This window comes from Syngnathus scovelli, chromosome 2 (genome assembly GCF_024217435.2).
Source record: "Syngnathus scovelli strain Florida chromosome 2, RoL_Ssco_1.2, whole genome shotgun sequence".
Lineage (NCBI taxonomy): Eukaryota > Metazoa > Chordata > Actinopteri > Syngnathiformes > Syngnathidae > Syngnathus > Syngnathus scovelli.
The window spans coordinates 25,898,179-25,911,441 of record NC_090848.1 but is presented as its reverse complement, the minus strand read 5'-3'; the positions used below and the strand labels follow the sequence as shown (position 1 = coordinate 25,911,441).

Genomic DNA, 13,263 nt, shown 5'->3' with positions numbered 1-13,263 from the left:
GGTAGATAACTGATAACAGCCCAAGATTATTATTACAAAAGTCGTGTCCAAAACAACCACAGACGACACTGCCTCGCCACATTGCAAAATTATCACAGAATTGTCCAAATGCTACTTTTGATGTTCAACCAGCAGCACATCGTCATTTTTGTGACTAGGTACGTGGCTCAAAACACGGTAATTTAATAAGCTTACCCCAGGGACTTGAAATTTAGATTTTCCCATTGCCTTAAATGCCTCACGAGCGCATGTACGCTTTACGACGCGAACATTACATTCATTCCGGTGCTGCCTTTGCTGCGCGACAACGGTAAGACGCCGTCTTAAGAATTCAAATGGCTAAATGTTCTCCAATATGGTCTAATCTACTTTAAACTATCATTTTTATGTCCATTTGGTGTTTGTCCGCGCGTGTTGGCAACTTAGCTTCAAACGGTCTGTGCGTCTTCTTGCTATTGTTAGCACGCTAGCATCTGCGTTTGTTACAGTTAGCTTGTTAGCGCGCGTGTAAACAACATTCGTATATTCTTCAACCGTTGAGCGTTATAGTCCTTGCGTCCTAAGACGCTCTAACGTGAGGGGTGATTAAAATCAGCAAAATAAGGACGATTGGTGTCATGTTTGTACATTGTAAATAAGATTGGTTCAATGTCCATATGTTGTTTAGGTTGCCTTGTGTTTCGTATATAAAGTCATCATACGCCCCCCATTTTAATTTCTTTACGGCAAAAATGTATGGCGTCTTTCTCCCTGAAGTTATTCAATAACAACGGGGAGCTCAAGTTTTGTTGAGTTACGTCTGACAACCTGGTGTTTTTATTAGTGTCAAAGTAATTTCTGTTTAGAAAATGAGGCATTTGAGGCGTGTAGCTCAGTCATGTATTCACATTTATTGAAAATGTTCAGTGGCTGTATACTTATTCATATACATATAAATACACACATAGTTTTTGGGTCATAACAAAAGATTTGTTTTTACATGCACGTTTTTGGTTGAATGATTTTTTTGAAATATTTGAATTTTTTGAATATATCATGTTCGATAAATTTACTTTTGTATGCCTCATCAAGGCATTGCTATTTGTATGATTGGTCTGTATGTGTGCAGTGAGGTTCTCACCGTGAGAACCCTGAAGGCGATGATGAACGATGATGAATCGTGATAGAGTAGTTTAATAATGTATTTGAATTGCACCAATTTTCATGAAAATTGGCTGATCATGATAGGAGCATCTCTGGTTCTGACCATTTTGCGGATGTGGTAAAAGTGTGTTGTGGGTTCTGTGGAAGTTTGAACATTTTCTCCAAACAAGAAAATTCACGTTTTTATTCTGTATTGTATCTTTTTGTTTGGGAGCGATTGTGTGCAAGAAGTATTAAAACATTCCAAACCCAAATATTTTTTTGTAATTAAAAATGATAAATAATACTTTTTAAAACATTTTTTACATTTGATGCAAATTTATGTTGAAGTACAGTAACTGATTTCTCTCTCTCTCTTCCTCTCTATCTGCAGCTGAATTGCTTTGATCAAAGGTAAGGTGTGGATTATGATTGTTTAATTTCACGAATGGCATCAGACTTTTTCAGACAGATTTGTAGTTTTTATCGTCAACAAAATACTCCTTCATGCTCTTTATTTTTACTGGATTTTGAAAATACACGACTGAAGGGGATTGCAAAGTAGATATTGGTGTTACATAGAAAGTACCCTGACAAAATGTCACAAAGATTCGAGGTTTTTTTTGTGGGGGAGATTTGTCATGTATTACGTTTGTTGTTGTGGTGCTTGACGTACTGTTACTTCCCAATTTGAACACTAAGTGTCACCCAAGTAACATTAAAAACGGATGCGGTGCTGTCGCTCCGTTGTAGTGTAAACAATAAATGAAAAAAGTAATATAAGACTAATTATTGAAATTACTGCAAGTGTCAAACTTGTTTGTCAACATCATACATCAACCCCTCACATTTTGAAACATTTTACGGCCATTGAATACCTGCCGAGCTATACTGCAATGAAGACGAGGCGGGGCGTGTCTATTTTTCATCGCCACTGCAAGTCCTTTGAAAACAAGTGGTAGCTTGTCCAATTTTCAACGACTTTTATGAGGCAGCTTTTTTTACTTCTGCTATCATTATAAAGCATGTATAGATCCGTTCTTGTTTATTTTCTTTGAGATGCTGATGAAAGCCAAAGCAGCGCTGCAGAGACACTGTGTATCGTGTTTGCATGCTATCGCCACTAATAATGCATCACGTGATGTAATACATTTGCTGTATTACGACGAAAGGATGTTAATGCATGTTTTATGTGTGTTTATGTTACCATTGGTTGAATATGTGTCATATTCAAATGTAATATTAAGCTAACCCTTTGGGTTTTCTAACAAATTGCGACCTTCAGTCGTATTGTGTGTGAATAGTGACTATTCCTCTAATTTTTTGTATCATTGGTTTGTTTGGTGACATGAGCATCCTTAGTTGTGACCACTGTGTGGATGTGTTTGAAGTGAAGAATATTCAAATTTTGATGTTCTGTTCTTGCTTAATTTTGATTAAGGAGATTGTGTGCTACAAAATATTTAGAATATCAAAATATTTGTATATTTTAAAGTCTTGCAACATTTTGTATGATTTTTGTACGCAGATGTATGTTCAAGTACAATAACTGATTCTCTTTTTGTCTCTGTTTGCAGAGTTCATTCGCTTTGACCAAAGGTGAAGTGCGGATTGTATCCAGCCAGCTAACCATGCTTCCACCCATTATGCCATAAATAAATGCTATTGTTAGGAATATAACTACAATCTTTAAGCATTTACTGCTGTGCATTTTATCATTCATTTTATGTGGCCACATAATTAACATGATTTTCTGTACAGAATTGCTCGCCGAATTTCACATTTTATTATAAATTGTCATGGAAATTTAATTTAAGTCAATTTCTCATATACAGCGGGTCAGTGGTCACAGTAAAAATAAGACTGCAGTGCTACAATTTTTTAAAGCTGACCTGAATTATAAGAGTGGTAGGAAGATGGTACCGTTGTAACAACGATTTGAATTATGTGGTTGACTTTAATTAATGCTTTTATGCTATTTGTACCCCTTCTCTCCAGGCTGTCGACTGAGTCCCACCCCAACCCTCTTTATCGCTGCTCTACCTTGTGTCTCTGACTTCTTTCAATTACTGTCCCTCTTGTGGTGTTGATAAGACGATTTGTGGTGTGGATAAGACAAAACCCCTTTTTGGGCTGTGCATTGAAAAAACCCTTTTTGGGCTGTGAATTGAAAGATATCCCCCTTGCATCGGGGCCTGACTATTGAGACTTCTTTATTACCTGTTGTGCGGAATCCAATTGAGAAAAGTGCAACACACGAGCCATGCCACGCAAAAGCAAGAAGGCGCAAGCTCTCAAAGTAACCTGGCAAAAGCGTAAAAATAACACAGACTCTGGAAGTGCAGATAAACCAACAGCCGCCAAAGAATTGATGGCCATTGAACCTGAAAACTCTATGGAGGTAATGTCTACATCTCATGATCCTGTAACATGCGTTTTGGCATCCTACAGTCAAGATCATCCAAAGTATGCTGATTCCAGAAACAGTCAGTGTGCTGCAAACTCTGTTACATTTCTAGCTTTCCTGCAGGAGACAGACAATGTGACCAGTGCTCACCTGGACCTTGTTCTCGATCGAGGCAATGAGCTCTATGTGGCTACTGTGGCTATGCTGAAAGCAGAAGGACGGTACGAACATCATCATTTGGCAACCGATGAAATTCCATCCATTGTGAATGGCTTTCACAAACAACATGTGTTAATAAAGTATCAGTCAATGTATGGTCTTTTCAATTCCTCTATTGCTGATGTGGCATTTATGATGCTCCGTGACGGACTTCAGTGCCTGGTGTCAGAGATAAATTGTGCTATTTTGGTTATGAATTCATTGTTTATTGCAGTTTTCCAAAACCAAGGAAGATATGGCTATTTTGATCCACACGCCAGAGAACGTGATGGGCTCCCTCTGCCCGCCGGTGCACCACATGGTACAGCTGTCATGATGCTTTTTACACATTTGAACGATCTGATAGATAAGCTCATACAGGTTTTCACTCTGGCTGGTGCCGCTCCCACTACTCAATATGAATTGATGCCGGTAAGTTTTCAACCTATTGACAATGCAAGTGATCGTGAAATGGCGACTGATGCAGAATCGTCTCTTATGAGAACACACAATGATGATGCTATGTTAAGCCAGTCTGCTGCTGAGATGACACAGCGTGTGGTGACGGGTGAGTCCAGACCATGTGCTAGCAAAGACTACGAGTCCATTGAGGAGGCGCATGACAACAGTAAGGTGGAATGTACACAACAAAAACAAACACGAGATGTGTTGAAAATTGCGAAATCCAAAAGGAAAACATTTCAAAGACGAACTCAAGCCCATAAGATAATTGATAAAGCTATGGCGAGAGTCACAAAACAAGAAACAAGGCGAATAAACGCAAACCTGAAAAAAAAGGAAAGTTACGGCCAAACTCCAGAGATTAGACAACGTAAAAAGTCCTACATAGTGACTCGCTACCAGCAAGACCCTAATTTCCGTGTAAAACAAAAGTCGTTTGCAGTCGACCGCTATTGCAAACATGACACAATTAAGATGAAACAGCGATCTTATATCAAGCAGAGATATGGTCATGACGATACATTTCGGAACAAACAACGTTCCTATATCAAGCAGAGGTATGATCATGACGATACATTTCGGAACAAACAACGTTCTTATATCAAGCAGAGATATGGTCATGACGATACATTTCGGAAGAAACAACGTTCCTATATCAATCTGAGATATAGTCATGACGATCAATTTCGGAACAAACAACGTTCCTATATCAAGCAAAGATATGGTCATGACGATCAATTTCGGAACAAACAACGTTCCTATATCAAGCAGAGATATAGTCATGACGATACATTTCGGAACAAACAACGTTCCTACATCAAGCAAAGATATGGTCATGACGATGAATTTAGGCGTAAACAACGATCTTATATCAAAGAACGTTACGCACTTGATCCTGTATTCAGATCCAAGCAGAAAGAAAACACGAGTTTGGTCTGGAAAGCCAAACATGATTCATCAATGAAGGCAAATGCAAATCGCACTGCAATGAAACTGCTACAAAAATACAGAGTCATCAACAGATTATGTAAAGAGAGAAACGACTGCGCAATCATGAAAGCTGTTGCGCTCTTCCAAGTTCAGGTAAAAAATGGACCGACTTTTGTTTGCACAGTTTGCCACAGAGCATTATTTCCCAATCAAGTACGCCAGCTGATCCAATATAAGAAAAACAAGGACGTTGTTGCAAGTTGCCTTACACGAAGGTTTGTTCATGTTTGTGATCGTGAATGTAACACATGCTGCAAAGTACCGGATGAGAGAAAAATGGAGTGGATATGTCACACCTGCCATGCACATCTCAAAGATGGTAAAATGCCAGCACTTGCTGTAAGTAACAATCTCCAACTTGCAGACATTCCCACTGAACTGTGTGATCTGAATATTCTGGAAAGACATCTTGTTTCAAAATGCATTTCATTTGCCAAAATTGTCCCTCTGCCAAAGGGTCAACAACGAGCCATTCGTGGGAATGTTGTGTGTGTACCATCTGAAGTGGAAGAAACGGTCAATGTCTTGCCCAGACTAAGAAGTAGGTCTCAGGTGTTGCGAGTGAAACTGAAGAGACGACTCTGTTACAAAGGGCATCAGATATTTCAAACTGTCACGTGGTCCAAGCTAATGAGTGCCCTGATAAAACTGAAACAAATTCATCCGCAGTACAGAAACATAACCATTCGCGACGATGCTGACCTTTGTGACCCGACGCTCGCTGATGACGAGAGCAGCTCTGATGGAGACGAAATGAACGAAAGTGACTACAATGAGGAAGACCTCGAGGCAATCCACACATTTGAGAGGGATGCTCTCTGTGAATTGAACAGTGACTCACAGAATGATCCTTGTGGTAATGTGCAAAACCAACAGAGTGCTGACAATGTGGAAGAAGGTGATGCACCAAACGGTGGGGTTATCCTGGAGTCATGTCTCCAACCAAATGATGTGTCAGAGGAAATTATGAGTTTTACTCAAGGCATTTACTGTGTGGCTCCTGCAGAAAGAAATAACCCTGTAAGCTTTTTCAGGACACCCAAACTTGAGGCCATGGCATTTCCAGTGCAGTTTCCAACTGGAAAAAACACCCTTGATGAAGGGAGACAAATAAAACTCACACCAAGCAAATATTTCAAAACACGTCTGTGTTGTGTGGATGAACGTTTTGCTCGTGATACAAACTACTTGTTCTTTGCTCAGTTTGTGACTGAAATTTACCAGGCAACATCAAGCATGAGAATCCAGCTACGCAAAGGTAAACCTTTTACCAGGGATGGTCGAAGGATAAACAATGCTATGCTGCAGGACAAACGTGAAGTTGAAAAACTGGTGCGCAGCAAAGATGCCGTCCGTTTTATGACTCCCCTGAGAGGGACGCCAGCCTATTGGGAAAGAACCACCAAAGATCTCTTTGCAATGATCCGACAGCTGGGTACACCCACATTTTTCTGCACATTTTCTGCTGCCGAAATGCGTTGGGAAGAGGTCATCACTGCCATTAAAGCGCAACAAGGTGAGGTGGTGAATTTTGCTGAACTTGACTGGGCTACCAAGTGTGAGATTCTGCGCAGCAATCCAGTGACGACAATGCGCATGTTTGACAAACGTGTGGAAGCTCTGTTCAGAGATTTGATCCTCTCTCCGGCACAACCGATTGGTGAAGTCGTTGACTACTTCTACAGGTTAGAGTTTCAGCACAGAGGAAGTCCTCACATTCATTGTCTCATATGGGTTAAAGGTGCCCCTGTGTTTGAGGAAGCCTCAGAAGGAGCCATCTGTGAATTTGTGTCTCGCTACATCTCGGCTCAGCTGCCGGACCCAGAAAAGGAACCCGAATTGTATAAAAAAGTCACAGAAGTTCAGATGCACAGCAAAAGTCACTCCAAAACGTGTGTCAAACACCAAGGTGCAAACTGCAGATTTGGTTTTCCCAAACAACCGTGCGAAACCACAATGATCATCACACCTGCAGCCTGTGAAAATCAAGATCAACACAAGGAGAAGCAGGTGGTGGCAAATGACAAGCTTGTTCGTGTGCAGCGTTTGCTGAATGAACCTGAAACATCATCCCTGACTTTGCCACAGCTTTTGGCTAAATGCAAGCTCACTGATGCTGAGTACATGGAATGTTTGTACATGACCGCCTCAAAGAGTTCGGTTGTGCTCAAGCGAGATCCAAAAGACTGCTGGGTGAACAACTACAACCGCCATTTGCTTCTTGCCTGGGATGGCAACTTGGACATCCAGTACATTCTGAATGCCTATTCGTGCATCGCATACATCTGCAGCTACATCAGCAAAGCTGAACACGGTCTGAGTCAATACTTGAAATCTGTTATTGAAAACTCACGCAATGAAAATGTCAATGAGAGTGATGAAATGAAACAAATCATGCAAGCGTACTCAAAAAAAAGAGAAGTGAGTGCTCAGGAGTGTGTCGCACGTGCGTGCGGCTTGCATATGAAACAGTCCTCTCGCAGTATGATATTTGTACAAACGAGTGACAATGCGCTGAAAATGAGTTATCCTCTCTCACTCCTTGAGGGCAAAACGCAGGAGTCTCATGAAGTGTGGATGACTGGCCTGCCAGACAAATATAAATGCAGACCCCAAACGAAGGACTTTGAAGTGATGTGCTTGGCTGATTTTGCATCAACATGCAGAATTGTTTATGGCAAACAGGTAAGAGGCAAAAATGTTTTGCGTCTGCTGAATGACATGGGGTTTGTCCAGAAAAGAAAAGAAAAACCTGCAGTCATCAAATATTGCAAATTCTCAGAACAAAAGAATCCAGAGGAATATTATTGCTCCTTGCTCAAGCTGTACCTGCCTCATCGTGCTAATTGCCAGTTAAAATCTGAACGCTGTCCCTCATATCAGTTGTTTCATGATCATGCCTGTGTACAGTTACCATATAGTGACTCTGTGGAGCGTGTGTGCGAAATTGTCAAAAGGAACAGAGAAAGGTATGAGAAACACAGTAAAGACATTGACGATGCCATCCAAGAGGTGGAGGAGAGTGGGCTTGTCATAAACGAATGGTGCCACCTGGCTCCTGAGAGTGAGTTGCAAAGACTCGAATGCATTGAGGAAATCAACGCAAGAGATGAACCAAATGACAACGTGGAGGAAAATGTCCCGGACTATAACGTAAGGTCAGAAACAACAGAAATTTCCATTGTGACAGAGGCTGCTGCCATCGATCCCACAGTGTTACGTGACATGTATCGGAACCTGAACCAAAAGCAAGCGGCTGTCTTCTACAAGGTCAGAGATTGGTGCATAAAACGTGTGTGTAACTCAAAGCCAATCGAGCAGTTCTTCTACTACATCAACGGTGGCGCCGGGACCGGCAAATCACATCTGATCAAATGTATCCATGCAGAGGCTACCAAAATACTGAACAGACTACCACGGCTGGCTGAGGAGGCCGACATTTCCAAACAGACGGTTGTTCTCGCAGCCTTCACTGGCACGGCGGCTTTCAACATTTCTGGGACAACTTTGCATTGTCTGCTCAAACTGCCGAGATGTCTCAAACCCCCATACCACGGCCTGGGCAATAAACTGGACGAAGTCAGAGCCGAGCTGTCAATCGCCGAAATACTCATTATCGACGAAATTTCCATGGTGTCCAAAGACCTCTTTGCCTATGTGAATGCCAGGTTGAAACAAATCAAAGGCATCAATTTACCTTTTGGTGGCATGTCTGTTGTTGCTGTTGGAGATTTCTTTCAGCTCCCTCCCGTGAGACAGTCCAAACCTCTATGCGTGTACGATCCCACTCGGCTGGACCACTGGCGTGACAACTTCAAAAAGATCACGCTCACCACCATCATGAGGCAGAAAGATGATGTTGCCTTTGCTGAACTCCTGAACCGACTCAGGGTCAAAGAAAAGTCTGATGAACTGTCGGAACTGGACAGAGCTCTGCTTGCCACAAGGTACACTTCTCCAGAAATGTGTCCAAGTCATATTCTGCATGTTTTTGCCACCAATAAACAGGTAGATGGCCATAACTCTGCGATGCTGACTCTGCTTCATAAGGACATTGTACAAATTGATGCAGATGACTACAAGAAGGACAAACGAACTGGCAGAATGGCGAGGCAAACTTTCCCTGTGCAAGGCGCTAAGAGCGAGCTCCCGGACTCAATCAAAGTTGCCCTCGGTGCTCGGGTTATGCTCACACGTAATATTGATGTTCAAGCAGGTTTGTGCAACGGGACGTTTGCAAAAATTGTGGAATTGGTCAACTATCCGAACGAAGCCCGTGTCCAGAAACTTGGGTTGGAACTTGATCATGTGAGTAACACAGCGCGTGCCGCTAACCGTGTGTACATTGACAGACAGGAGGAAAAGCTGAAAAAGGCTGGAGTGATGCGTCGACAGTTTCCTATCAAGCTTGCTTTTGCCTGCACGATCCACAAGGTACAAGGCATGACAACATCAGAGGCTGCTGTTTCGCTGAAAGGCGTTTTCGAACATGGTATGGGGTACGTAGCTTTGAGTAGAGTGACTTCGCTCAGTGGTCTGCATATTCTGCATATGGATGAGAGAAGACTTCATGCAAATCCAGAAATCACTGCTGCTCTTGCTGAGATGGCAGAGGATTCTTTGGAGAGCGTAATGCCCCTCCTTAACGTGATGCCGTCGGTAGATCGGGCAAATCACCTGGTTGTCATCCATCATAACACCGAAGGGCTGTCTTGTCATGTGCAGGATATCAGGTGTCACCACGAACTGCATTTTGCTGATGTTTTGTGCTTCACAGAGACACACTTTCAAGGATCTGTGGCTGATGGACGTGCCTGCTTGGAAGGCTTCACAATGTTTCACAGGAACCGAAGAGATTCTTACACAAACTGTCCTGACTTGGCAACAAAACTTGGTGGCGGCGTAGGTATTTGTGTCAAAAGTCACATCGCGGCCCAGGAAAAGAAATACATACAGGGTGTGACCGACATTGAATTTGTTGTGGTGAAACTTGAAGCTCCCCTCAATGTGTTGATTGCTGCCGTTTACCGGCCTCCAGGCAACAGTCTGCGCACATTTCTGCCAAGCCTGGGAAATCTGTTAAGGTATCTTGAAGTAATGGACCATCATCAGATCTTGGTATGTGGAGATTTTAATGAAGATATGCTATCTGCCTCATTCAAGCCCATTCTTGATTTGTTTCGCTCAACAGGTTACACACAACTCATAACCACTGCTACCACTGACAAAAACACATTGCTTGACCTAATTTTTGTCTCTCGACCTCAGTGTGCTCTTCATTCAGGTGTCTTGCAAACGTACTACAGCTATCACAATCCTGTTTTCTGTGTTTTGACCACTGAAAGGTAAGCCACAGCTAAATCATGTCGTTCAGCATTTGCAAAAAGGAGGGAAATCAAAACGTGAACGTCGTCGTAAGTGTATAATATTAGTGGTGGGATGTGGTGGGTGATTTGTTGCCTTTATGGTAGATGGGATCTGGGACGAAGGTTGCTCAAAATGACAAATGAAAGAAACCATTAGATTCAAAATAAAACATAACTACAGACCTATGTATGACATACTTTATGTTTTCTGCAGATAGTATAAATGTAGCTGACCTCATGTCTATGGTGGAAAGATAGTCCTGTAGGTTGAGATGGATAGTGGTTGGTGGTTGGTGAGGAATCAAGTTGAGTTAAGGGAAGGCAAAGGCTTTTTAAAATTTCAAAAAGCCTTCCCTCAACTCAACTTTTTAATTTTTAAAAATTTTACTTTTATTTTTTTTAATTTTAACTTTGAAAACTTTTAACTTTTTACATTTTTAAATTAACTTTGAAAACTTTTAACTTTTTAACTTTTTACATTTTTAAATTAACTTATGGTTGAGATAAGGGGGGACTTTTTAACTTTTTCAATTTTACAATCAAATTTTACAGAAGAGTTAAGGGAAGGCCTTTTAAACTTTAATTTTTTAATTGTTTTTAATTTTTATTTTGAATTTTTTTGAATGTCATAATCACGAGGCGAGAACAGAAAACAGATGAGGTAAGTTGCTCGTCATGAAACATGTTTTTTCCTTTCTTTCTAACGACAGTAAATGCTGCTATTTCACTCTTTTGTATTTTAACAGTTTTTATCTTGTGAGAGCAGTTCATCCCAGAATGGAGGCCAGAGGCATGACATATCACCTTATTGTAATGTAATTATAACATTGTAACATGTTGTAATTTATAGTTAAGCTTGTGTAAGCCCTCTATAGAATCATACATTTTCAATCAATTTTGCTGGATTGTCCTTTTTTCTCCACAAAGACCTTGCGCATGCAAAAACATTCATCATGGACCAATGACTCCCAAGCCAGGGTGGCAAGAAGCAGGACTTCTCATTCCTCTGTAAGTAGCCAATTATTATTGACTATTGTCACAAAACACCCTCTTTAATTTTGAATGTCTTTTTCAACTCATGTCGTCAACCACCTCTGTGTTTTTTCTTCTTCTTCAGTTTTTTATGTTGCGTGTGGCTCCACATGCTCCATTTGACCAGGCCTGTCTAGCCAAAGAAATGACCGACATTTTAAGAAGATCCATGGGACCAATGTTCTCCTTTTCTATTGACTCCAAGCAACACGTAAGTAACTGTCATTCCAAATTGAATGTGTTCATGTCATTCACTCTTTAGTAGATGGACGCAAGTTGTACATATGGCTGACGTATGACTGTATTGTAATGTGATTTTTATAAATGAATTAATTATGATGTTATATTATAGCACAGGGAGAGCCCAGCCTTTCAAAAAGACCTGTACAAGGGAGGCCAGCATCATGAAACACAAACTCCCAAAACAGCATGGTAACACACAGGACTTCTTCTTATTCTTCTGTGAGTAACCAACAAGGAACATTTTCATGAATCATTTTGCTCCTTTTCCTCAACACCTCTTTCATGATTTTTTTTAGTATGTTCTTGGGTATTGCCTGTGGTTCTACACGCATCCAGAAATGCAGACAAAGAACAGCTTGGCCTTTAACAGTTGGAAGCCTCTGATTTTACTCTACTAAGCCTCACATGCAGTCTGTTTTCTGTTCTCATTTATTTATTTATTTATTTATTTATTTATTTATTTATTTATATAAAAGGAATATTTTCATGAAGCATTTTGCTCCTTTTTCTCAACACCTCTTTCATGTTTTTTTTAGTATGTTCTTGGGTATTGCCTGTGGTTCTACATGCATCCAGAAATGCATACAAAAAACAGCTTGGCCTTTAACAGTCGGAAGCGCAGACAAAAGAACAGCTTGGCCTTTAACAGTCGGAAGCTTGTCCCTCTGATTTTACTCTACTAAGCCTCAGATACAGTCTGTTTTCTGTTCTCATTCGTTCATTCATTCATTCATTCATTCATTCATTCATTCATTCATTCATTCATTCATTCATGTATTTATTTATTTATTTATTTATTTATTTATTTATTTATTTATTTATTCATTCATTCATTCATTCATTCATTCGGTTAATTTGTTATTTTGGCAGTGCTTTAAACTCTGAAATTGTAACCATTTTGAGTTGCACAGTTGTTGAACATTCTATATTTTTATTTATTGCCTCAAATTATGTTTGCATTATCTTTTGTAATAAATAAAAAAAATTGCATCCCCATGCACAAGCATGGCTTTCTTTATGGCATATTTTTTGCTCCACTGCCGTCTTTGATTCAGCTGGAAAAATAATCATACTGCATTTTTGTCCTATAAAGCACGCTTTTTCTTTTCTTGTGTTTGGTTCATTATGTTTGGTGTGTCCAATGTTTAAACGTACATTTGAAGACATTTAAGTCTTTATTCATTATTGTTTATTATTACTGTGTTTATTATTTATTGAATCAGTAAAACATTTAATATGTTTTCTATTTTTGTTATTTCTTGAGAGTTTCTAAAAGTTATATTATTTCTAGCATTACATGTTTGATTCAGCTAAAAAAAAAGAACATTGTATTTTGCCCCAAAAAGAACCCATTTTTTTTCTTTTGTTGGGCTTGCTTTATTGTTTATTTCTTCCAATATTTAAACGTGAATTTGAACACATTCAAGTCTTTATTCATTCTTG

At 40.2% G+C, this 13,263-nt stretch overlaps 2 protein-coding genes across 24 annotated transcripts in view; one reads left to right on the top strand and one right to left on the bottom strand.

Moving 5' to 3' along the window:
* The window catches only part of LOC125988692 (tumor protein D54), a 177,151-nt gene that overhangs the window by 43,157 nt on the left and 120,731 nt on the right, over nucleotides 1–13,263 (bottom strand). The gene's annotated exons all lie outside the window — the stretch shown is intronic.
* Nucleotides 11–12,823, top strand: LOC125988672 (uncharacterized). 14 transcript variants are annotated; one of them, XM_049754141.2, is made up of 10 exons: nucleotides 29–310; nucleotides 1,517–1,536; nucleotides 2,700–2,721; nucleotides 3,121–5,518; nucleotides 5,636–5,720; nucleotides 5,849–11,360; nucleotides 11,473–11,553; nucleotides 11,663–11,788; nucleotides 11,930–12,039; nucleotides 12,117–12,823. In XM_049754141.2, exon 6 carries the CDS (start codon nucleotides 5,933–5,935, stop codon nucleotides 10,526–10,528), a length of 4,596 nt encoding a protein of 1,531 aa, XP_049610098.1. In that variant the 5' UTR covers nucleotides 29–310; nucleotides 1,517–1,536; nucleotides 2,700–2,721; nucleotides 3,121–5,518; nucleotides 5,636–5,720; nucleotides 5,849–5,932; the 3' UTR covers nucleotides 10,529–11,360; nucleotides 11,473–11,553; nucleotides 11,663–11,788; nucleotides 11,930–12,039; nucleotides 12,117–12,823. The 14 variants fall into 14 exon arrangements, with proteins under 14 accessions (XP_049610088.1, XP_049610091.1, XP_049610087.1 ...); XM_049754139.2 differs by having other exon boundaries at nucleotides 30–310; nucleotides 3,121–5,272; nucleotides 5,439–5,518; nucleotides 5,636–11,360; XM_049754131.2 differs by having other exon boundaries at nucleotides 11–310; nucleotides 3,121–3,523; nucleotides 3,653–11,360.

Excerpts from the sequence above, each read along its gene's own strand:
- LOC125988672 (XM_049754128.2), top strand. The coding sequence starts at position 3,386 with ATGCCACGCAAAAGCAAGAAGGCGCAAGCTCTCAAAGTAACCTGGCAA.